The sequence below is a fragment of the Pyxicephalus adspersus genome, chromosome 4 (genome assembly GCF_032062135.1).
Source record: "Pyxicephalus adspersus chromosome 4, UCB_Pads_2.0, whole genome shotgun sequence".
Lineage (NCBI taxonomy): Eukaryota > Metazoa > Chordata > Amphibia > Anura > Pyxicephalidae > Pyxicephalus > Pyxicephalus adspersus.
The window spans coordinates 45329489-45356082 of NC_092861.1; the positions used below are offsets into that span (position 1 = coordinate 45329489).

Here is a 26594-nt window from a genome sequence, read left to right on the forward strand (position 1 = left end):
CCGTGGCTCATGAAAATGAAATCCCAAAGCCGGTTTTCGTTACACTACCCTCTCTTGAAGAAAATGATTATGGTGATGAACTAGGTGACAACAATGATGAAGAGTTTGAAATTGAAGAGGACTCTGTTCGTAAGGGAGTTGATCAGCATTAGTTGAGTCATTTGGGACTATCGAAGAAGGCTTCAGAACCCCTAGCATCAAGACCGCGTGAGAAAGTGCATTTCTGCAGTACTATGGAACTGACAGTGGCTTTGTGTATTGCCATAACATACCTGGTTTAATGGAGGAATTGGGAATTCCAATTTTTAACTCAACTGAATGGCAACTATTCGATAGCTTGACGTGTGTCCTCCTTCACAATGGCAATATATTTGAGTCAGTCCCAATTGGCCATTCAGTTTCTCTTTGTGAAGAATATGCAGACATAAAGAGAGTCATTGAGTTGTTGCAATATTACCAACACAATTGGGTCAAAAAAGTATGCTTCCTTCTTGGTTAGCATACACCAAGTATCCGTTATCTGTGCATGTGGGACAGCAGAGCTCGTGAGGGGCACGAGCTCTGGAATTGGCCTCCATGATCTGCCCTAAAACCAGGTGATCCAAACATTCTACATGAGCCACTTGTTGATAGGAAGATTATAATAATCCCACCCCTGCACATGAAACGGAGTCTGATGAACCAGTTTGTTAAAGCTTTGCCAACTGAAGGAGACTGTTTCTAGTACCTCATTTTGGCATTTCCTAGCCTGTCGTTTGAAAAAATAAAGGCCGGTGTTGTTTCATGGTCCACAGATTCGGCAGCTCATTAAAGATGAACATTTCATCAGGACAATGTCAGAAGTCGAAAAGAATGCTTGGTTATCATTCAAAGCCATTGTCAAGGACTTTCTTGAAAACACACAATCAAACAATTACACAGAAAACGTCCAGAAACTCTTGGAGACTACAAAATGCTTGGTTGCAATATGAGCATCAAGGTACATTTTCTGCATAGCCATATTTCTAACTTCCCGGAAAACCTTGGTGCAGTCAGTGATGAGCAAGGTGAATGATTCCTCCAAGATTTGAAGGTCATGGGAGGACGGTATCAGGGTAGATGGGATGTACATATGATGGCTGACTATTGTTGTCCTAACACTGAACACTCCAGGAAAAGCTATATGCGTACATTTTTACCAGATTAATTTTCAAATGTTTTAATGTAAAAAAAGTCAGAGTAACAATAAATCCTTTGTATGAACAAAAGAAATTGAAATAAACAGCACATTTAGGTTATCATTTCATTATATGTAAATGTATGTTTTTTGACAAAAATGGAGGGTACACTGTATTGTAAAAACTGGATGTGATAGCAAAAACTGGGGTCATTTTCGGATTCAGGAACCAAAAATTAGTAAAACAACAAGTATAAGATCTAAAAACAAAAAAATGCATTCCCCGGTGTTATTGGACTAAATTTTTAGTGTCTAAAATGTAGTCCTTAATTACATTTAAAGATTTGTACAATGTATAGCGCACTTGCCAAGTGACCCCTGGATATTTATATTTAACCAAACATTGTTTTCATGCCGTGTAAGAAACAGAAAAGAAACAATCACAGGCAGTAGTTCCTTCACCAAAAAAAACTTTATTGTATAGTTTTCTAAAATTAAACTTTCACATCGAAAAGAAAAATATTGAGGGCTTTGATTTTACTGTAAAATAGAGAAAATAAAGTGTTTGCGTAACTGGGACACCAGATAATAGTGAGGCTCATATCGTGGTCAGCAGGTAGTGTGACCAAATAACTAGATACACCATCTATAAAATTATTTTATAAAAACACCCCACACAAGTACGCATGGTTCATCAGCATGCCACATTAAAAGTCTGCTCTTATACTTGTCCCATGCAGGAAAACCAATATATATGTTCTTATAATAACAGAGGAGCCATTCCTTTCATCAAACAAGATCATTTTAACAATAGGCAGTATTTGCAAAATGGAAACCAGTAGCAATACTTTGGGGCCAATAAAAATGGGATTTATCAGTGGAAAATAAAAAGTACATTATCTTATTACATTTCCAACTTACTACTATGTGGGTTAACTACTACTAAACACAAAAAACAAGCATTGAAAAGCATGTAAATAAGCATTTGGTGAGTATGTTTTAGTAATTAGCACTCATGATGACTCAATCTACAATCATCACAACAACCCATTTATTCCACCCAAATGATAAAGGGGACATTAGCGAAGGGTATTTCCTTATATCTGCACACAAAAGATTAAGGAAGAAAGCCCACCCAGGCCTATGTTGGCTGAGCCCAATTACACAGCAGTAGCTCTTTAACATGCCAAGATTACATTTTTAATGCTAAATTGTGGCAGCTCAGACAGCCAATTATATTATTTAACATGATCAGACAGCAAATTTTCCCAAACCAAGCACATGCAAACAGGCTAAATCCAATATATATGTGCACTTAACAGTAGCATGAGTTTGAATCCAGGAATACACAAATATGGCAGATCAATTCCACTGGCAACATACAGGGATGGGTTTTTCTTAGGCTACTGTGCTGTAAGGACAATAGTTGATAACCCCCCTTTTATGGTGACTAAGCAGATAAAGCCTAGTCTTAGGCTACATACACACATCAGATGATTTTCATCCGAATCATCTCGGTGCTGGAGGCTGATATTGGAGGAAAATCTGGCATGTTTACAGGGCTCGTCCATGGACCTGTCCTGGTCCTAATAGAAGTGAAGGGGAGAGAGTGCAACCAGGTGCCACTCCCTTGTCCTCCCTCCTTCATAGAGCAGAACCGTGCTGTATATGTACAGAGCTCGTTCATGCATCGGGCAGCCTTTGGTCAGGGTGAAAAAGCCTTTCCAACGACAATTATTAAATGTGTGTACATAGCCTAGGTATTGACACTTAAAGAGAAAGGGGAAGGTAACATTTTGAGGTGTTGGAGCTGGGGAAAAGTCATTTGATGGGGACACCTGTTTTAGGAATAACTATTTGGGATGAAAAGTTATAATTTTGGAGAATTTTCCTCTTTTTTCACATCTTTAGAACAGAAGATGAAGGGAAACCTCCTCAGTGAGGCACAGATAGCATAAAAGAAGAAAATTGACTGGGGGTTTATTCCTTCCATTCTCTATGCAAAAAATAAAAAATTTGGCTGGACGTACACTATATTGTATTTCTAGTAGCAGGAGATGAAAGACAGCCATTTATTTTTATCCCTTTAAAATGCTGCAAGAAGGATTTGTGAAATAACTACCAAAAACAAAGTGCCAGAGTTAATTATAAAACATTGGCTTCTAGGATTCAGCTACTGGTACCACTTCCTGAAAATATTTCAAAGTATCAATTCACTAAATAATCACCCTATGCTGGTTAAGGAAAGCCCTTACTGAATGTGAATACAGCCCCCTCCTACATTTGATGGATCTGCTGGTTACCTGGCTGTCATACTAACATGCTGGTTTCAGTTCTTTGAGCCACTAATGCAGAACATGTCTGTACATTTGGACAGGTTTCTCCTAAGGCGGCAATTTGGGCCACCATCACAAAAAAAAGAAAAAAGGCATCTACTTTCAGATGCACGGTCATAAAAAGGGTATCTACATATTAACATAATACCAAAAGCCAAAATTTACATCATTTTTATTTATCTTACAAGACCAGGTCATTGGCAATAATCCCAGTGATGAGCCAAGAACAGGTAGACACTCTTCTCCCTCACTGAGGAATCCATCACTACAATGGGCTTTGTGTGTAATAGATACACGCAATATCAACTGATAGTTTTGCTGCCAGTTAGGCTTTAACTTTATTTTTCTAACTTCAATAAAAAGCGGTATTGATGTTAGCAACAATATTCCTTGCTGCATTTATCGAGGATTGTGTCCTGGAAGCTTTGCTTCCCCTACAAGAGATGGGATACAAGTGAAATAAAAAGACAGGATAAAAAAAAACAAAACAAAAAAAAAAAAAAAAAAAAAACACAAATGAAATGGAAAAAAACGCTCCGGATCTTCTGCCAGTGAAAACTGACCTGGTCATTCATTGTTCATTTTATATTTGCATACAAAAATTTAATGAAGGGTAAAACTACATTTTTATATTGGATGAAAAAATATCTGCAGCTAAAGAATAGCTTAATATAATGAATGAACTTGCATCCCAGAGTGTTTACCATTGTTTTATAAGTAGCAGGTACACATAGCACTTTATATTTATCCTAAGCTGTATTCATAAATCAAGGCAGAGAGGCTGCCATAGCTAACCTTCTAAAAATACAAGTCAGCTGGCTTCAGTACTATGCAAACAAGGGTACAAATAGAAAAGTCAGTTCTTTCCAAATTCCAATTAATGGTCAGAGGTCAAAGTACTGAAGATGACCCCATCACTACCATAAAAAACCCAAAACATAACTACTTACTTTCCTGATGCCTTTTCTTTCTTTATGCTTTGAGAGCAGTCACTACATGTCCAGGGCAGTGCAAGAGCATCGGTTACATGTAGCTTGCCAGCAGTCCAGGAAGTAGCTGCCTTCTAATAATTTGACATTTCTTCTCAGCCATTGTAGTGCTGATAAAAGTAAATACAATGTTTATACTGGCCTGGGTCTGCAATGAGGGCTCTTAGCAGCAAAATAATGGGCAGATGTGAGCTGCTTAGCATGCAAAGCAGATAACTGTACATCTAAAAACCATGAGCTGTTTTATTATCATTGGCGCAGTGACATTTATGCTGTAGTGTAGCCCACCTACCACTAGTTTTATATTAACTCAACCCAAGAGAACAAACAGCTCACAAAATTTACCAGATCATAGACTGTACCTCCCTACCCTGCTGAAATTTTGGCAAATGACTGTCTGAATGGTAAACTGCACAGCCAAAGCTTCCAATCCAACACCAGAAGTGTCCTCGCTAGTTGAAAGCCATCATTGTGGTTGAAAGCCATCATTGTGGATGACAGCAGGTTACTATACCCACAACTATTACCACCTGCAAAAGTTGTGTAAAGGGAATCCAAAGCTGTAGGAAGGATATAAAAGATACTGAATAGTTCTTTACCAACTCTTTAAACACATTTTCCAAAATGCCCCATTTGTACTTTGTAAATATGGTCATGCCCACAATAATTAACGTAACGTCATGTTGGATAAGGCAAGTCTCTTCACTGGGCCAAGAGTTGCCTTATGGGTATTATTCACTCACTAAAGTGAGAACGTTGGGATACCAAAATGAACACAAGAAAAAAAAAAACTTGACAACCTTGGCATGTATCCTTGTATTGTCCAACACCTACACTAAAAGGGATGATAGAAAAAACAAGCTTATTTGGTACTCCACCGAGTAAAGCACCATAACCTATGAAGTAAATTTCTGAGGCAGTCAATGCCTATAATCATATATAAGCCTGCAAATAATTATGATGGGATTTCGTTATATTTACAAAAACATTTAGGGATACGTATAGAACACAAGATATAATTTAAAAAACTTAAGTACCAGATTTGTTTTTTTAATCCAGACATTACTTTTAATATTAGAGCATGAAAAAAAAAATTAAAAGGAAACAAAATTGAACACTTAGATTCATGTATCAGTTATTGGAAAATAAAATCTGAGAATCCAGTTTAGAGAGGCTAATTGGTGGTATGCAGGAAAACCGTAACATAGAAGGTATAAAGTCCACCTAATTTTACTTCAACAGGACGTATACTGAGATTTTGGAAGCAGTTATTGCTGCTCACATTATAAAAATTACTTATTACATGGATGTAGTTTGTCACACTTTTGTGTATGCAGATTATGGTGTGACAATTTACTGACAATCGTGGGTCAGCGACAAAGAAGGTATTATTGATCACCAGAACACCAACCAGCATTTTTTAAGCCATGTCAACTATGAACGGTTACAAAATCTTTGTATAGGTTCACTTAATTCTTAAAAAAAAAGTTTGGATCCAGAAAGATCTCGTGTACTTTCTTTAGGTTAAATGAGTGTGTGGGACTTGCAGTGTCCAGAAAGAAAAATGGGTAGAGGAACAAAACACAAAGGGTGCCAAAACACATTCAGATACATCCCCATCCCCTGGGGTTGGAGAATAGATATCCCTCCTACACAGCAGGTAACTGGCAAATATGGCAGTGCACTATGCAGGGGGTGGTGACACAGAGTTTTCTCCTATTACCGAGGAGGGAATTTGGAATTTCACATCTATATCAGGGGCCCTTAGCTGCATGATCACACCTAGCATGCAGTATATATGCATAGTATTGTGGCTACACTAAAAATATATCAAATATTTACTATACATATTATTGCTTATTAAGATAACTAGGAAACATGCTTTCATCACAAAAAATAAAAATAAGAGCATGCCATTCTTCTGATGCAAGCCTATGTTTGAAAGAAAACACCACGGTCACTCCCAAGTGCCTGTACTTTATAGGTCCTTCCTTTGATTAATGCTGGAGTATTTCAAATTCTCTGTCCACCTAGTATATCAATTTGGACCTGATTTTCCAGTTATAGGTTTGGCAAAAAATGACATTGGGACATGTACAGGATGTGCCGGGCTCTAAACTAGGTAAAATCTCTGTAATTATTGGTGAGCATGGGACAGTCCATGCCAAGGAAATACACAGGGAACTAAATTGAAGGTATTTATCATACATTTCATCACTGTCAGGTCATTATAAAGCTTGCAGGATGTATAAATGACAATTTTTATTTTCTTTACTTTGTTTTTTTTGCCGATTGTCCTGCGACTTTGGTAATACTACTTCAGCTGAAGTAATGATTAGCTATTCTTAACTTTTAAACTTGTATTTTTTTCCTAAAGAAATCTAAGGACCAAATGCCTAGGATCTAATTAGCATGGAAGGAAGCCAGGAGCTGAATGTTGAGTATTTAAGCCCGTCTACCACCCTTGCATCACTTACCATAGCAAATATGGAATTATGTAGTAATATAGGTGGAAGGTTTTTGACACCTTGCAGCAGTACAAACACAAGGTTTACTTCTGCCTAAAATTGTCCTCAGACATAAAATGCCAGAAGATCTGAAACCTATGGGGCAACTGACAATATCAATCTTAGAATGAAAGCAATCAGAAAACCTTGTCCAACCACCTCCAGTGCAAAAGTGGCATTTAGTAATCTAGTGTGCATTAATGAATAAATGTTTTGATTAAAACTATTCTTTGAGATATTTTAGCATCTGGTTGTTGCACTGCTAGAGAGCAGCTAGAATTAGGACTGTTAAGAAATATTTTAAAGGAAAACTATTGCACTGTTAAAAAAATGAAGAAACCTCAGATAAAAGTTGCCATTTAGTTACTAGGCTTATTAGCTCTTGGTACTAAAACTGGAACTTTGCAGCCTCACTTCTTGGTCTTGTAATCCTTACAAAGCGCAGTGATTTTAGTGTCACATATTCCATTTTTGAGTGCTGCACATTGTCACTGCATTAAGAGATTTGACATTTAGTGTAACATGCATGCTGCCAAAAAACTTTCAGCATTTAATCTTTGTATTCATTTCCATGCTTTTCCCCAACAGCTAACCTTTTGGGGCAAAATTCTGTTTCCGTATGGAATCAAGATGTAATCCTAACAAATAGAATCATATTTGTTAATGGGTCCATTGGCCAATGAAGCAGGACTGAATGCATCTGTAGGTACTTAAGGCATGTAATTCTTACAACAGATAGATCATCTATAAAACAGAAAAAAGAAAATAAATAGGACAAAAGCATGTCGTAAGGATTACTCTTTATTTCCCCATGACAGCCTAGCTTGTCTTCTACATTAATATTTTACAAGCCGTTTTTTGTATCTAGTTTTAAACTTTAACCATGTTTCGGATGACAAGGAATGCTGCAAAAATATTCTAATCCAACAAAGTTATAATCACAAAATAATCTGTATCCATTCTACAGTGTTTCAGAATTACCAGTTCAATTTAAACACAAAAAGTAGATATTGATGCTCATGGTGGCTAACTTGGTATGTTTATCATAGCAACTTGTTGTTCATGCAACACTTGTGCTCAAGGGGAAGGCACAGCAATTCCTACAATGAGCCACCTTATAAAAGAGTTCTGCTTTTTTTTTTACAAATACATTTATTATGCTTTTAATTTAGTGTGCATTACCTCTGAAAGAGGCATTCTGCCAATTAAAAAAAAAATACAACACTTGCATCCATATAGCCAATGCAAGTTTTAAAAGATAAAGTATATCTCCCTAAAGTGGCTCAAAATAGATTGTTCATGGCTGTCTACATCTAAAGATAAAACGATTCTAAAACAGACTACCTAGACAGAGTAAAGGTGGTGAACCATGAATCAGTTTATACAGATAATCACACCTCCTAATAGTTTTAATGTAGCAGTACATATGCACCAAATACCATTTGGTTTTCCATATCATTTTCATAGAAAACAAACGTCTGAAAACAAATAGGGTTGGAATACAGCACAGCTTCTACCACAACTGAAACAATCTGTACAGGACTGAACAAAATGGATCTAGATGAACTATGCTGTCCATTTCCACATGCAAATAGATTAATGTTCTTTGAAAACAAAAGGATTGCTTCGTTCAAACCACTTGTTACGCTGCTCTACACTTTCTCATATAGTAACTCTTGTACTGAGTGGAGGGGAAAAAAAAAAAGTTTGCAATGGTACAATCCCATTCATTTGCAAATTCCTGTACACAAATCAGCTTGTATGATATGGAACAGACTGCATAACAACCATTTTATCTGGTGCAAATGCACAGGGTTGCCTTCTTCCGACTCCTTGATGTATAAGCAACTTAAAAATTTTACAAGCCATACAAGTTAGAAACTAAATTAAAAGAAAAAAAAATAAAGAAGTAAAGTAAAAAGAAAGCACACAGGCTGTAGGAGTAAACCAAAATCTGCTGCTATACCAATCTTTGTTTTCATGTCCAGTGTAAGGTAACACTTATGAACTTGTGATTTTCTAGATTTAGTATCATCCCCCTGAAGGCGATTCAAGCTTGCATGCGTCCACATACAGCACCACACCCATACTCTCGTACACACGCCACTCCTGGACTTGGGAGTCTGCTTCATGAGTGAATAGCCTCACGTTCGGAAGATGAGCCTGGCTCCACAACACTGTGTCCAGACATTCATTCAATGCTGTCCATTCATACGGAGCTTCTTAGCAAGGCCTGGGCTTATTCTCCTTGGACTTATGTGGGCATCCTACCCATAGTTTTCTTTTTATGCTTACAAGGCTTGATGATAGGAGTACTGCATTTTCCTCATTTGCTCTGTAAGATCAATGATCCCTCCCAGGCACTGAAGATCTTTGACCTGTAGCCCTTTTCCTCTGCACAACCTATATAAGCATTCGGTGTGAAGTTTTCGTTACATTTGCCATTCATTCTCACTCGCACCCACTCGCCATCTTGACATCATTTGGTCTTTACGGTCATCCAAATGAAGTCCGCACATTTCTGTCTCCGATTTAATGCAGCAGCAGATCCCATGAGCCAAGCTTGATGGATCAAACCAGTTTTCAGTGCTGCACTGTAACCTAACTTCCAACAAATCTTCCTAGAATTGGAACCCATCTGTTGGTACGTTGGCAGAGGAATTGAAATTGAACGTTCCACCTTGTATTGTCTCTGGAACAAGGCTAGAATCTTCATCAATCTGACAAAAGAAAGATTTATTATAAAATTTGCTAAAATAAACAGTATAATAACAGGGTTACTAATAGTTTGCCATATTACAAATACAACTAAGCCTCAAGCTGATTTTATTAAAATTATGGATGCAACAATTCAAATGTTTGCCTGGGATAAAAAGATGTTTTTTGACTAAAGGTACCTACATCTCCAGTAGTGACCATTTCCAGTGACCAGTAAAAAATCTGTAATTTAAATCACACACAGCAACCTTTTAGCAATATGATGCACTCTAGCACATGCAGCTCACTGCCCAGCATACCACCGCTGACATCTGCATTCCTTGTGCATACCTCACGTCTATTCAACAGCTCAAAGCATGTATGTAAACCAGTACTTCTCTTTCCAAACCACAATTAGATGGCATAGGATAACAGAGGATGCATTTAGGATGTTTTAGAGTGACAGAAGTAAACAGGCTGATAAGGAACATCTTTTCTAACTTCAGCTGCTCCAGTAGGCCACCACTAGAACAATCTAAAGCAAAAGGACAGACAAATTTTGTACAGGAATATATGAACAGTTTCCCTTTGTTCCTGGGGGGAGCTGAGGGCAACTATTGCATTAGATGAAATGTCTATAACGTTATCAGCAAACTGGCGCTCAAGACATTCTGATAATCAAGCTTGAAGGACAAGTAGGACCAAAGGATTGGTACTGAAAGTGCCCCTATTCTTTAAACTGAAGTAGCAGAAGCAATAGGAGACACCACTGCTTTACAATCTTTTGCCGTCAACACGACCTGAAATACCTAAAAATTCAGTCACATGGTATCTGCTGGAGTTCAGCAAACCAGAACTCGGATCCTCCCCTTGAGCAAATGTCATGTGACTAGCCACTCTGATTCTGAAGCAGCAGTTTACAAATCTATAAAATGTGATGCCTATGGCTACACATTATGATTTTAAAGAAGCCTGGGACTTTTATTACATAAAGATTTATGCTAATGGATTTTTTTTTTATTACAAAACCAACCAAACTGGTAAATGCAGCAAATGTCTTACAAAAGTCAGAATCCCAAGTTTTTGACAAAGAGTTGGTAGTATGTTACATGGATTTAATAGCTTTCCTAACAAAAAGCTGAGCCGAGTGTGGTTCAGCTTTCCTAAAACAGTCTAAAGACACAATTTACTGTTAACGTCTTAGCTTGTCTGGACAAAATTTAGCAACACTGAACTTACATCTGATGAGAAAAACTGGTCAATTATTTCAAAAGCCAGTTTGTAGATATCTTCATTCTCGTGGCTTTGCAGCTGTTCAATTTTCTCCAGACCTGATGGAGAAATTTTAAAACTACAATTAATTGGATAATTTAGATTTCTGTTGTAATTCACAGTAAAAGTTTTAGGTAAGGGCCATACATGACTCAATACTAATTATTTATATTAAAGCAAACACATAGCTGTAACCTGGTGCTGAACTGTTTTTTGCCACCATGTTAGATGTTATTGGCTTAAAATGTATTTATTTAAGATTCACTTGCAGTTTTTTCAGCTGCATGGTCAATATTTTCTACGTTCAAAGGCTTATTGAACAAATTTATCATTGTAATGCAAATGCCTAATGAATTATCTTCTTTTGCATACAGCAACAAGTGCTTTCAGCTGTGGAAGCTGAAAAAAAATGCTCATGTGGATGGTAAAGAGCAATATAGACCAGTCCTATAACATTTTTATTCCACTAAATTGTTAAAAAAATGTAAGGGTCAGTCTTAAGGAACTACACAAATTTATTAAAGCAATGCTCTCTTCTTGGGCCTAACGGAAAATACACCCACAGGTGTGTGCACAAATACAACCTCAACTCGATAGTTTTCCCAGCACAGATAGTTTAGGCTATGATATAGAGGGGACGTAAATAAAATTATACATCATTGTCCGCTTTCAACAAAAGTCTTGCTAAAAAACAACGGCCACAAGATAGCTGCCATTATCTTTAATCACCCACTTCCTCAGATTTAGTTTCACTTGATTGTAAATGACTGAATGGCAAATTTCACTAGAAGGAATAAAAAAGTAGTAACAAAGGGAGTCCTAATTTAATAGTACAGGTTTATGTAGAAACAAAACATTCTTGCATAAAAAAATGCAGATATAGCCCTAATGAAAATCATACCTCCACACTCCTCAATAAGGTTGGCTATAGTCTCAGCCTCATCATCTGCCATTTTTAATATGTTGCTTAACCCGTCCAACACTACTTGTATAACCTGGGCATCTTTTACAGTGAGCAGATTGCAAAAAGGAGGAATTACATTCTGTTGGATTAAATATGCCACCTAGAAGAAGAAAACAGTCACAATTAAAAAGATCATTGACCTTATCCCATAGATGACACCGTAATAGCTAGTCTTTTTCTACTGTCCTTTAATTATAGCCTGACTGAATGTGTGTTTGCTTTGTTGCTGCTACAAGACAGACACAATTACAATTCAAGCAGTAAAGGAGTTATCTTGTCCAACCCTAACCTGATTTGGTAATAGAGGCTGAAGATTGACTTCAGGTTTTGTTTTTAAGAATGCTTATTCATACCCAAACTGTAAAAATATACATTTATTTTTCTTATTTACATTCTTTGGCAAGCTTGCAGACAACTCTTCTAGACATGTCACGAAATGAAAAAAGATTTGTAATATTGTTCTAAATCATACACAAATCACATTGCCAGCTGCCTCTTCCAGTGGTGAAGTGCACACAAGCCAAGCCTTTCTAATATATGAACATAATACTCTCTGAAGATATCTTAAATGATGTAAAAGGATGAAAGGTCTTACTCACTTGATCTTTCCTTCCACTGATTGTTAAATTGCTTATTGCCCATGCAGCCTCCTTCTGTGTGCCAAAATCACCCTGTGCAGTATGTAAACAAAACATGTTAGTAAAGAGAATCATGGGCAGTAGGGGTGTACAGAAAAAAAGTTACCAAGGTAAATCAATACTAGCAAGGCGATACATTACCTTATCCAGTAGATGTATGATCATTGGCACAAGGTTAGCATCAATAACGGCTTGAACTTGTTGTTGGTTTCCCGCAGTAATGTTAGATAAAAACCACACTGCCTCCTGTAATATACCCATATTGTATGTAACAGCAGAAAATCATGAAATGCCAATAAGTTACAATAACACGCAACTATCAATATAAACCATGCATATATTCTTATTAGAGTTAGGAATGGTTAACTGCATGTGTGCCTATTAGGGAGACTTCTGCCACTATAGAAATAATGAGAATCTCTTTAATGAGCATAGAATAATAAACGTACATCATTATAGAAGGTTGGTTAAAGGTTAATAAAATGTTGACTCAATTCTAGTAATAAAAGTAGGTCATCTAGTTAAAGCATTCTTCATATTCTGGATGCTACCAATAAAAGTAATCTGTAGGCAAGCATAAATCCTTTTAAAAATGCTTAAAAGCAACATTACTTTACAATGCACTAATTACTTAAAACAATAAAAGACAATCAGACACTAAACCTCATGCAAACAAAGTTTATTATCAAGGATTACATTTTAATATAATTATACTCTAATACACCTGATGCTGATAATGTTTACATGTGTACAGAAGCACTTACCTTGTTAATCTTCTCCTTCACATGAGTAAGCAATGCTGGGAAGTGTGACAAAGCATCACAGTTCAAAACAACTTGTGTCTGTTCGTCTGTGCCAGTGACAATGTTACCTACTGCTCTTAAAGCAGCAGTCTAGAAGGGAATAAAAAGCAGCAACTCAATAAGGACTGCTGAAAAATACTGAATTCCTGAAACATGCTCAGCTTCAGTATAATACATACCTGCACTTTCACCTCTGGGTTACTCAGAAGAGGAACCAGGTTTGTCACAATTCCAGAGTCTATCACCATCTGTATTTGTTCATTACCAGCATCCGTTAAATAGGAAAGAGCCCACACAGTGTCTACCAAAATCTAGGCATAAAAAAAAGTTAATTAGGGAAACCATTTTGAAAAATTGTTTTATCCATACCTCAAAATTTCCCGAAAATTTTTGTTAGTAAATCTTTGGGCAGTACTAATATAAATAAGCTTTTTGGTTGACAGCCGAGTCTTCTTCCCTCAATACAAAGTAAACTAAAATTAAATAAGTATGTTGTATTACAACCAGTTTAATTTTTTTTTTTCTTATTCTTTTTGGCAACTCAATGATGTTGATTTTCTGCAGCCTAGTTAGACATGTCTCCCCACAACGTACATTTGATGAAAAGCTAGTGTCTGTAACAGCTGTTCCCTCTACCAATATTTAGGGACTTCTATTGGTTCCTAAAACAGGATAGCAGCGAGTTGCCCACTATCCCCTTCATTTTCACAGAATAGTGTTGTTTGTACAGAACGTGTTCAATGAAAATGGTTTCTGGTCACAATTCCATACTTGTATGGTGCATAAAATTTACGAGCAAGCTGGTGCAAGAGTTATGCAGCAAAGTCACTAAAACATCGAGTGTGTAGTTAAAAATACAACACCTATTTGAGATACTTACATTTACATCTGTATGGTGGATAAGAACACAAAGAGCTGGAAGAATCTGTAAATGATACAAAATACATCGAATTACAAATACTTTTTCTCTTTAAAAACATGCTAATATAGATGAGGAAAGTGCTCTTTGGTCAGATCACAGATACACAAGTTAAAGCATATCTGTTAGAGATTTAGAGTGTAAAGGTTATCAAGGAGACCTAGCAAAGGGCCATAATCACAGGAGTTGCTGCATGAGAGCCCCTCAGTTTGCAACAGTCCTCAGATGCACTCCGAAATCAGCAACGTTGTGTAATTTCAGAGTCCCCCCGCATAACCTAACACACACACACACACACCAACATTCAAACTTATGTTAACAATGCTATTTTTATTTACAACACTAAAACAATACTAACTTTATATGTTTATAAAACTAGCAATTCATTCTCACATCACAACACTCGATAACTCCATATCATCATTTCCAAGAGCAAAACCATTACAAATAAATATATCTTCCGTTCATTTTTCAAAACTGTTGGAAATTTGTTCACCTCTTGTATGGTTTCCATAGGTGGAGGAGGATCTTTGTGGCGGCACAAATTTACCATTACCCAGGTGACATTTCTTAAGAAAGTAATGGGAATAGTAGGACTGATGAATGAGAGAAGAGGCTTGACCACTCCAAGGCTGATTACATAATCTCGACACTGAGGCCCATCACCTGTTCATGAAAAGAATTAAAAATTTCAAATTTCATCATCAAGGCCAACTTGATAATGGCTTCTTCACACATAGGAGTGAAACAAAATTCAGATACACTCACAGTAGGTTAAGCTAGAAAGCAGAAAAAGCACAACACTTACCAATTATATTTCCCAGGGCCCACACAGCTTGCTCACATACATTCTGATGAGGAGAATGCAATAGTCTCAAGAAAAGAGGAACAGCATCTGAGGAAAGCACAAAACCCTAACATAAGAACAGCGTTTATTACAGAGGCACAAAATCAGCATCATGGACACACTATTGCCAGCTAGCAGTAAAATATTGATAGCTATTTAGAAATGTAAATCAACTTATGCCAACACAAGAGATAAATTGAATGTGAAATAAACATGAAAACAATCCAAATACCAATACCAAAACTTCAAATATCTAAAGTCAAAAACGTGTTATTCCATTTGTATATTTAAAAAAAAAAATTTAAAAATGAGGAATGACCAACACTGGTTCTAAACCTTCAACTTGGCTTTTTAGGCTTAAAAAAAAACAAACAAACCCTTTAGCTGTCTAAAGATCACAGTCAAACAGTAGGTGTCAATTTACACAATTGCGTTAGAGCAATAAACTTTGCCAAAGCACAAAAGATATGGTGGTAAAATTATACACAAAGAAGACGTATGTGTGTTTTGTGATGCCTGAAACGATACCCGTTTGATGTGTAGGACAGCCCCTCAAATAATAATGGGGCAACATGGTGCAAGTATTCTGCTGTGGTGTGGTGTGGTCCCTTAAAACACAGCCATATGCCTGGCTCATAAGTTATTCAAAAATTTAGTATGTTACCTAACACTACATGTACACCACAGCAGTGCTCAACCCAGATGTTTTTTAAAGCTGGGTGGCAGCCCCCGTATTGTGACCCAACTCATCAGTAACCACTCAAAAACAGCTGGGTGGTTGCCAATAAATGCCGGGTGATGCGCAGTTAAAAAGGCCTGGGGAGAACTCTGCCACAGGATCCTTCCTTCTACAGTCAAATAAGGATGTAAATGAACAGAATGTCATTCATGATAATTGATTGCACACAAATCCCACTTTTTCATTTAATGCTACATTTCCACAGGCTTCCCATGTTTGCCTTACAGTACAACAAAATCATAAATATATATATAAAATTAATCACATTGCTTCTATTATCAATTTAGTAAATATATATATACTAACGTGACTGGACCACAGCTTGAGTTTGTTCAGATGTTCCTGAAGCAATGTTTGTCAGCGCCCAAGCAGCTTCAAATTGCAGAGATGGGCTGCAGAGAGAAAAAAAAAAATAGATAACATGCAACTATGTATATTTAGTTTTTACTAGGGGTTTAAACAGTTAGCAAATATAGAAACACAATAATAAGGTAAAAGACAGAGGGGGGAGAGAGACAAAAATAAAAGAGGTTTACTTACAGGTTACACTACAACTGTGTAATATTAATATTTCAAACAAAATTGTTACCCATGTAAGAGTCCTAAGTGGGGGAGTGGAGGGCTATAACCAACAACTATAAACTTCAAGTCCTCTGATAAAGAGCGCCTGAAAAAATTAAAGTCTGCCTCCTCTATTTAGAGAAAACTAATAAAGCATTCACATGGAACAGACAGCCATTATCTAAACATTGCAGACTGGTATGATAGAATGAATTATCAATAAAGTGGGGTCTTATGCCCTGATAAAAAAAAAAAAAAAAATAGGAACACATGGAGCATAGCACTAAAATACTTTACTAAGTACTTAAGAAAAAAAATTGAAGTGCGAATAGGTTATTCAGAGGAAAAATTATATATTTTAAACACATATACATACACTAATAATCATAAGTACAAACAGTGACTAGGGCAATAGCCAACCAGGCAAGGTTGTTATCCTCATCTAATCCAGATGATGTTTCTCGCTCTCTGCAGACACGATTACATCCTTATCATGGAAGTAGTGGATCCTACAAATTACGTCTCTTGGATATAGTGGGTCGGATAATTTAGGGCCTGGAGCCCTTTTGAATTCTACGTATCAAAATATCTGTACCAACTGGGCAATCCAAAAGTAGATTGAAAACACCACGGGCAATATCCCGGGGTCAGCTGTAGCAGTAACTTCAGGTAGGCCATAAATTCTATCATTGTTCCATCTATCTCGATTCTCCAAATCATGAAATGGAAGAAGGCGGAGGTAAGGGTTAGTTTGTGAGTGTTATCCAACAATTGCCCCTCAATCTTGGTCACCCTCTCAGATAGATATTGCTGCTCCAACTCTAAAACTGCCACAGTAGCTTGAGTTGTTTCCAGGCTTTTCTTAATATCTGCTAGCTCTTGCCTGAATGACATTACTAATCGTCTTGTATGTGAATCCAGATTCGTTCTTGTAGGTGGGGATCGGGTTTAAACGCTAACATACCTCAGAGCAGATGATTGATCCAGTTCATCTGGGGATGTAGGAGGTGTGGCAAGCTCCATATTCTCCACAAGCAGGCGTGATGAGTGAGAAAGACCGATGGTTTGTGGTGGATCCATCAATCTTAAAATCTCCACAGGAAAACATTGACTGCGGAAAAAGTTCTGAAAAGCTCCATGCAATTCCCCTTAAGTTCCCAAGACAGTTCCTTTCTTCCCTGTTATGTTGGGGTGTTTTGGCTGGCATAGTGCAGAGGAATAGCACGGAATGTAGGCGCAGTGGATGGAGCTCAGTAAGAACATGTCTTTAGTCAGCCATAAGCCGCACCCCATAATATGCAACTACATGCAAACATTAGGAATCTCATAATTAACACAAACTTACTTGTCATCTCTTTCTAAGCAGTGAACCAGAATTGGTAAAATTCCTGATTTAATCAAGTCATCAATTGGTGGATTACGATCACTGGACAAAAGTTTCCTGTAAAAAGCAAAATGCAACATCTCAGTAAATGTGTTTAAACGATGCATTTATTGGAAGATGGTAAAATCTAGAGTAAGGGTTAGGGGAAAAGCAAAACCTTCTTTCTACATAAGAAAAAAAGGCAGCTAAATATTAAAACTTCAGTCAGAAAAAAAAAATATTAATTTGTACAATAAAAGCAGGTGCAGTTAATCATTCTACTGGCTCTACTGGCATTTGAGACAATTCAATTGTGATATTTCCACTGGATATTCAAAGTAGATACAAATTTAAACAGTAGACAATGAACAGAGGTTAATAAAAAAAAAAAAAAAAAAGAAAAAGAAAAAGACAAGAAATCGTGCACAACCGAACTTAGAAGTCACCACACTAGGTTAGTCTAGTCTATGTAGTTTAAATACATTTCTAACTTTTATAAAAACTATCAGCTGAATAATGCATGTGTGGTGGGAGTTTTACCTTGCAGCTTGGACAGCACTGAGTTGAATTCCTTGGTGGTCACTAGATGCATTCTGCAACAAGAGAAAAAAAACTATTAATTCAAGAAAAAAGTCAAACACAAGAAAACACCACATTCAAGCAATACATTACCTGCACAATTGCTTCCAAAGAAGTGTTTTGCTGGAGAAAGAAAGAAGAAAAGAAAGTTTTATTTATTGTACCAGGCTATGAAATAGTGAAAACATAAAACAAGGCCAGCAATGAAGTAAACAATTATTTAATACCCTTTAGGATAGCTTAGCAGCTAGTAGATGTGATTCCTTTCCTCAATGCTGCCAACTAGCAACTGGTGAATGTTGCTGTTTTACAGAATACAATCGACCAAACTTTAACCCAAATTTATTTGTGGACCTTTGCTAGCTTTCTATAGAACTTACCACTTTGTATTCTGCATCCACATCAGAGTCCTCACAGACATCCTCCTGGGGAACATTTCTCCTTTTCAACAAATGCTCATCTCTTTTATTCTATAAGAAAATTATATATTATAAAGCAGATAAAAAAAATGTTAAACGTTTCACTTTATGGCAGAACAAAGCAAGGAATATTAGAATAGAGAAAGTTACAAAAGTGTGGTACAGAAAACTACTGAAATTAAAAAATACTCCAGGGTAATAATTCTCTATATCAATGTATGAAGAGGAATGCCCCCCCCATCAGTGAATATAGGACAGAAACTAGTTTATTATGCCCTGCCCTTTCCTACTTTATACCTATTATTTGTTTCCTTAAGGTATAGGGAATAAAGCTGATCAGGGAATGATTAGTAAAGTGCCACAGGAGGATTTCTATAAGCAATGTTCTAGATTCAACCATTCATCCCCCACAACAAAGAAACTGTATTTTACTGTTTGATACAAATACAAAATTCAACTGGGGGACTACAACACCTCTATTGCATGGTATGAGAAATATCAAAGCCTGGTATTTGAGAAATAGGCAAAATAACTAGTCCAAACCTACATCTATGGGATTAAGCAAATTATAACTGTGTGTGAGCCCAAGCAGCAATGACCATATGGAGCAGATTCCTTAACCCCCCCAAGGAGGGGAGGCACAGAGAATTTTGAAGTTTGTATGTTGTGTTTAAATGGGTTTCAGACACACAAATTAGCCTTAGAACGTGAACTTCCTATGAGGGACAGTTAGTGACATGACTATGGGGGGGTGGGGTGTGTGTGAAGATATTGGAGCCAATTTGAGAACCTTCACTTTGAACAGTAGTCATGTTTACATAATACACAAGCATGTGTACAAACAAGAAAATGCTTTTCACATGATTAGACTATTAAGTACATTTACCGAGTAAAGATTCACAACTCTCTATCAGCCTTTCAGGGAGTGAAGGAAAATGTTTTCATTGGAAACATCACTTGAATTAGGCATGTAAATGCACTGGACATACGCCACTGTCCTGAGTACACAGTGTCCTACAACAGAAGCCACTCACAAGAGGTATGAGTGGGCAGTATAAATTTAGACAGACTTTGAAATGAGATAATACTGTATAGCAAAACCTCAGAAGAGCTCACAAATGAAAGATAATACAAACTGATAACTATTGTCTTTATTGTTAATTAACTGCACTATGTAAACCCTTTTCTTAGGCTACATACACATGTGCAATAATTGTCGTTGGAAAGGATCTTTCACAATCCTTCCCAACAACAAAAGATTGAAGGATGCATAAACAAGAGCGCTGCGCTCTGTCCTTCACTTGTATTACGGTCATTCATTGTTCATGGATCCGCCAGGACGGATCCATGAAAGACGAACAGCAAGCTCTGTACCCACACCAGATTCTCGGCCCTGAGGCAAATATCGGACGAGAATCATCTGATCTATGTACGTAGCTATAGGTGGAGCAGTAGTGCTGATTCTCTATACCTTGTCAATCTATAACTACAAAAGCCATCTTTGTTGCCACTACACCTTACCTCACTTTGCAGCTACTGTTGATACCACCAGAAGTGATAGTTTTCCAGAACTAAGCCACTCCTCTCCCTTTTACATACAGGTACTTGCTACATATAGCAAGTTTGTACACAGTAATATTTTGCATTCTGGGTTCAGCCAACAGGTGGGTTCTGAGTCCCTTGACACATTCTCTGTGCTCTCCCTTTGCTTCATATATGTAAATCTTGCAATCTATACCAAACCGGAGCTCAAGCTAAAATTTTACACACTGGTAAATGAAGCAGCCACTCAGTTTGTGTAGTAAAAAGTATTGGTAAAATAATATGTGCTATGTGGCCCTCTTAAACTAAACAAATGCAGTTTGCAGACTGAAGGTAAGAAAATACAAATATGGAACTACAGTTTCACTTAAGTATGAATGATCAAGCAGGCCATTACAGAAAGGAACACACTTTCCTTGTGTGCTGGGATGAATGAACATCATCAAGTCTATGCTGGAATGTGGATAGGCGAGGTGCAAGGATTTAGTTCCACTATTTCCAACATGCAGTAAATATGTAAGAACTTTCTTTTAGTTTTAAGCTATGGAACACAAAGTGACAAGGTGTTTCAGGCTGACTCTACAGCTTTATAGAATGTGTGAAAAAAATGGTTGTAAAGCAATAAGGTAAAAAAAAAAATGCATAAACCCACAGTGTAAATCAAGTCAATATTTGTGTTGACTGTGTCCAAGCTGCTCTGCCTCACCTGGTGAATAAAATTCCTTACACATCTCTGGCAATAAGGCTCAAATGCCTGGACCAACAAGATGTATATCAGCAAGCTGCTGCTCCTTCAACGTCCAATCTCAGGCTGGGGCCAAAATATGCTAATATTAAAAAGGGATCAATGTGTACTTTAGCTGTTTTGCCATGTTGCAACATTAGCAATATACTTTCTTTGCAACACTATCTCTTTTTTTTTTTTTTAAACACAGAAAAAAGTGCCGGTGCTAGTTACCACCTGGTTAAACATACTTTCAGACTTTCCTAATGTAATATATTTTAACAGGATGGTTTTAGAAGTATGGATCTGATTCGGAAACAGAAGTTAAATGTGAATTTAAAGTTCTTTCAGTGCCTGTATAAATAAGATATAATCAAAAGAAGCTACAGTTGCCTACATTGTCCCCTAAAATGCTGGTTAACATGATATGATATACTGAATCTGGCTAAATTCTATAAATGTCTGCAGATTTACAGTGTTAGGTGGAAGCTGACTGAGGGATGTTAAGAAATGTCATCATACCAACACTTCAATAGGTTGCATTCCCAAATATACAGGAAAGCAGTTAGATTTGTAAGGCCCATTCTCCAGCCACTAGTAGTGACTTACCTGCACAATCATATACCACTGTTCAGGCCTAGTGATTGGCCACTAGGTCTAAGCACTGCAGCATGGGAGAAGGTTATATAACCCCCATACACAGAATGACCAGGTATTTTTAAAATATTTTCTACATTAAAGAGAACTCAAGACCCAAAGACATCAATTTGCCAGCCTTAGAAAAGCTCATATACCACACAGCAAGCAATCTATGTAAGTATGCTTTAAAAAAATATAATACATCCACCGGTAAAAACAAAGGTAGATTCAAGTAATAGAAGAAAAAAAGGACAGGAAACTATGTTAATATCTAGTTAAAATCCCCCCCCCCCCTTTGTAGCCATTATCTGGATGTCATGGGCAGCAGCTTTACTTTTTACAAATCCAACCTTAAACATAATTATACTAAGAGGAAATACATTCCACAATCTGCTTATTTCCCTAAGCATCCAAAGATTGGCTGGCTTGCTTAGCCGTGATGATGACAATGCAATGAGTCACAGAATTCCTAACACCACAGAACGGACATGTAGAATCTCTGAAGTCACAGCAACCATTACCAAATGTCCCCAGGATTGACTAAAACAACTAATTTAGATTTTAATATTAAAGTTCTCAGAAAAGGTATCCTTGCTCTTATAAAAAAAAAAAAAAAAAAAAAAAAAAAAAAAAAAGTATTAAGTTACATGGCACCACTGGTCTGTACATTGGTGAATAAACTACAGAACAGTTTGAAAGAATTTTAGGATTTTCATCTTGTAAGGTTCACTTATCTATACTCTGTTATCACTGTTAGTACAAGGCACAAACATGGAGTGCAATCAGGCGATTAGCACAAAAAACACCATGAGAATTATATCTATCACCATACATCTGTACTCAAATGTTCAGGATCATGTCATAACTACAAAGTTATGAAAGATCTCATTTCTTGTCACATTTTACAGCACTTTACTTCACCAGTCCTGAGAACCATAAACTGGGCAAATCTAATGTCTGTTGGATTCAGAAAAAATAATAAAATAATTGGGCTCTCAATGTCAAAATCCCTAAGTTTACCACTGTGTGTAATATATATCTCCATATATGTAGAAAAACAGCATGGATATAAAATGCAGGGAAAGATGTGGAGCCTTTGGTGCATAACGTAAAAGTTTGCAATTGTCGAGAAGTTAAGTCACATGAGTGACAAGTTTTCTGCCCAGTATCTCCTGCCATTTTGTTTTTATCCATGGAGCTTTCCTCACATCAGAGTTATGAAGTAAAAACCAAACCATATCCAATGACATTTTGCCATGTTGACTTTATAGATTTGGATAGATTGATGAAGAGGTAACACACTGGGAGTGATGAGGTTCTGTTGGAGATATTGGTGATAACATTGACCAGGACAGAAAATAAAGGAATCTAAATGATGGAGTAAGCTCCAGAACAGGATAAGAGGGGAAATCATCCAGTAAGAACTGTATTTTCTGTTCTGTTTACTACTTCTTCAACTCCAAGTGAAGGAAACCCTGCCCAATTGCACACAAGAAAAAGCAAGGGGTTTAAATATTGTCCACCAAAACCAGAGAAAAAATAAAATTGTGTGGATGAAAATGTAAGGATTAATGCAATGAGTTTATTCAGCCATAGCTCAGAACACTAAATCAGGACCCCTAGGAAACTACTGAAGAAAGATGGGAGATGTCAATTCTGAGCTTCAAAACCACAGGGTCTATCTAAGACTGTTCTTGGGTGCCTAAACTACAACCAACTTATTACCAATAAAGTCGGTCTTCTCCTGTGCATCTGCTGACCAATAACCCACTAGGAAAATAACCTGGGAGCAGGGTGGTCAGCAGATTTGAGGCTATACGTCAGTTTTGAATAAATGAGGAAAGTCACTGTGTCGTCCTTCTAATGTTGGTTGTGAGCTGCTTGACCCGCTCTCAGCATTGCGGCAAGTGATTTAATGTATTTGAGTTGGAGACAGCCAGGCAATGAGCATGTTCAGGAAAAGCAAGCAATAGCAATCCACATCATTTCTTTTGCATAGTTAACCTTTTTCAGTTCAGTAGACTAAAATAGTAAAATCAGGCCATGAGATTATTGCAGTGTGTTGTCTGCCAGGGATTTTCACCAAGACAGGTGTTGGGAAACCTAAAAACTCTTTATCACTGGAACACAGCCCAATCAAACTATTGCATTATCACAGCACACGCAGCCAAATGCGATGCATTGCCCTGCAGTGAGCATGTCATTTACACAAACCTACCACTACCTCATTGTGGTGCTCCAAATTGAGAAAAAATAAATTGAGCATGTTCGATAAAATGTATGCTCTGGTGTGTTGGCAGTCATCATAGATCAAAAAGTCCCAGCAAGAGAAGCGTTATACTGATCTCTCCAACAGCCTGTGTACCCAGCCGCCTCTCCATGCCAACTCTTTAGCCCCCGTCACTTCCATGAACGTTGGATGCTTGTGTTTTATGGCAGGCATTGTAGTTTCTTCATCCTCCTTTCACTGTTGTGTCCCGTAGTAGTGTAGCAAAAAGTCAGAGAAAGGAACCTGCATCCTACAACCTCCATCCTACATGAAGTATCCGGAGCTGAAAGGTCTAACAGAGCTGGAATGAAGGAAGGCAAGGAGAGACAGGGCTGATGTACAGTCAGGTAACAAAGCTCTACTCCTGGGACTTTCCAGTCTGACCCGATATGGTTGCCTTGATACTGCACACACAACTCCATAAGTGCAGTGCGTCTAGCCCGTACAAGTCACAGCATTTCCCCCATGTTAGCTGGCTTTCTGCATCTCCAGTACAGGAAATGTACAGCAGATATGAGGTTATCATTATAACCAAATAAAGTGAAGGTCCTGATCACAGGCAATTACTGGCACTCACCTTACACCCATATTATATATAACTATAAAAGAGCTCCAATACCCCACATTTTACCCCAATCCTAGGACAAAGGAAGGGTCAGACCCCCTACCAGCTTTCTATTGCTCTATCTGTCCAGGTGTCAGCGGGTTTAAAGTTGATGTCAGCAGCATGGGGAAATCCTCCAACAGTAACACTACTAGGGGTGACAACTGTCTAGGAATTCAGCAAACTTCCCCTGACTTCCTGTTGTGTCTGTGGGTCAGTAAAGTAGTAATAAATCATGTTAAACCCTGATACAGGATCCCTCCTCCTACCCAGAACATGGCTATGGCTGGCCGTACAACGTGCTGTGTGGATGTAGGCGGGGGGGAGCATGCTCTGCCCGGTGCAGTACCGGCACTGAGGCGGCTCCTCGGGGTCACCTGGCAGGCGGATGGATGTCGGGGAGGCGGCTGATGGAGAGGCGGGATCCGCCCTATAGTGAAGGGTTCGGGCCTCGCAACACTCCAGCAGCGCCAGGCCCGGGCTTAGCGACGTCACAGCTAGGCCTAGGAGGCGCAGCGCCTGAGCCCGATTTGTGCGCGCCGCTAGCCGGTGACCGAGCAGAGAGGGCACGGGAATGGCTACCTCTAAGTCGCGGCCTTTGTTCTTGAAGTTCTTTAGCCGCTGGTTGTCCAGCTTGTCGTTGTCAGCCATGATGGGAGCGCCGGGGCCTGTAGCCCGCCTGTGTCAGAGTGTGCCGGGAAAGCTGAGGGATGGCTTATGGACACGGAGAGGGCCCCTTCCGGGAAGGAAAGCGAAGCTCGGCGTATGACGGAAACACCGCACTCCACAGCAGCCTGTCTGGGCGGAATGCCGGTAACAAGAAAGCCTCGAGCTGGCGGAAATGACCACGCCTACATACAGGGATTCCCGACGCCGATTGGTTGCTGCTTGACCCGGGAGGGGGGGCAATTGCGCAACACTTCCGGTGACTATTTTCTTCCCCAACCACTGAGAGCGCTCTGACTGCGACGCCCAGAGGAACGCGGGAGGATGGCGCAGCTGGAAGCCTAAGCGGTGTGCGTCATTTCCGGCGGTGGCGTCACGTGTGGGTGACGTATTAGTGTTCTGGTGCAGTGTTTGGTACCGAACATGGATACGGGGTTGGTGTGGCGGATAGCGTCTGTCATGGTTTATGGCTGCACCTTGTTGACTTTAGTGAGAAAACAGGCCAAGTGGGAGAGGGAGTAGACGCCTTGTAGCTGAGGTGGACTGAGAGCTTGGTATTTCATGTATGCTTCCCTCTCCTGGTGAGAAGCAGTACTACAGGTTCCTATAGTGGGCATATTATACAAGTGGGAATGTTACAGACATGTGACTAGAGAAGAGTTATTACCATTCCCCATGTGTGCAGGCTGTATACACACCTTCATCATCCCCACATCCTCTTATGTGGCATCTTTAGATTGAGAGGGACAGTGATATGACTATGGACAAATGTAAAGCTCTGCGTATTATTTCAGGGCTATATAAATACTAGCTAATAATAATCAGCCTACTAACCTGACCCTTGCTTGTACAAACCATCTTTATTGCTGCAGTCATTGCTTCTATCTCTCTGTCCTCTCATATCTGCAGATCCCCACCCTGGCTTCTGTTTCACCCTATTTAGATTTATAGTGGCACTAAAGTCAAAATAAAAAAGTTACATTTACCTTTAATGCAGCAGATCCATTTTATTATTAATAATAAAGATTTATATAGTTCCAACATATTACACAGTGCTGTACATTAAATAGGGGTTGCAAATGACAGACGAATACAGACAGTGACACAGGAGGAGTAGAGGACCCTGCCCCGAAGAGCTTACAATCTAGGAGGTGGGGGAATTTCACACAAAAGAATGGGAGATATGTAGTGGTGGGAAGTAGTGAAGATTTCATAAGACAGAAGAAGACAGGTAGGCAAGTTTGAAAAAATGGGTTTTGAGGTCTCTTTTGAACGAGCAGAAAGTAGGAGCAAGCTGAATAGGACGAGGAAGACCATTCCAGGGAGTTGGGGCAGCTCTAGAGAAGTCTTGGAGCTGTGCG

General features: G+C 38.3%; 1 protein-coding gene and 1 non-coding gene across 2 annotated transcripts; both read right to left on the reverse strand.

Annotated features, from left to right (window-relative positions):
* Window positions 1-1609: 1609 nt before the first annotated feature.
* On the reverse strand, window positions 1610-25448 carry KPNA4 (karyopherin subunit alpha 4). Its single transcript, XM_072408047.1, has 18 exons — window positions 25138-25448; window positions 23916-23930; window positions 23699-23716; window positions 18751-18840; window positions 18464-18493; window positions 18332-18384; window positions 17774-17869; window positions 16174-16259; window positions 15090-15176; window positions 14778-14947; window positions 14243-14287; window positions 13542-13673; window positions 13324-13452; window positions 12701-12805; window positions 12521-12592; window positions 11859-12021; window positions 10925-11016; window positions 1610-9708 (listed from the first exon to the last, which is right to left on the reverse strand). The coding sequence occupies exons 1-18, from the start codon at window positions 25216-25218 to the stop codon at window positions 9610-9612; spliced, it is 1563 nt and encodes a 520-aa protein (XP_072264148.1). The 5' UTR covers window positions 25219-25448; the 3' UTR covers window positions 1610-9609.
* LOC140330241 (small Cajal body-specific RNA 7) lies at window positions 14369-14710 on the reverse strand. Its single transcript, XR_011920709.1, has one exon.
* Window positions 25449-26594: the final 1146 nt, after the last annotated feature.

Excerpts from the sequence above, each read along its gene's own strand:
- KPNA4 (XM_072408047.1), bottom strand. The coding sequence starts at position 25,218 with ATGGCTGACAACGACAAGCTGGACAACCAGCGGCTAAAGAACTTCAAG. Across the intron at positions 17,870-18,331 it reads AGTGCTGTCCAAGCTGCAAG|GAAACTTTTGTCCAGTGATC; the intron begins GTAAAACTCCCA and ends TGCTTTTTACAG. Across the intron at positions 12,593-12,700 it reads TCATACATCTACTGGATAAG|GGTGATTTTGGCACACAGAA; the intron begins GTAATGTATCGC and ends CATACTGCACAG.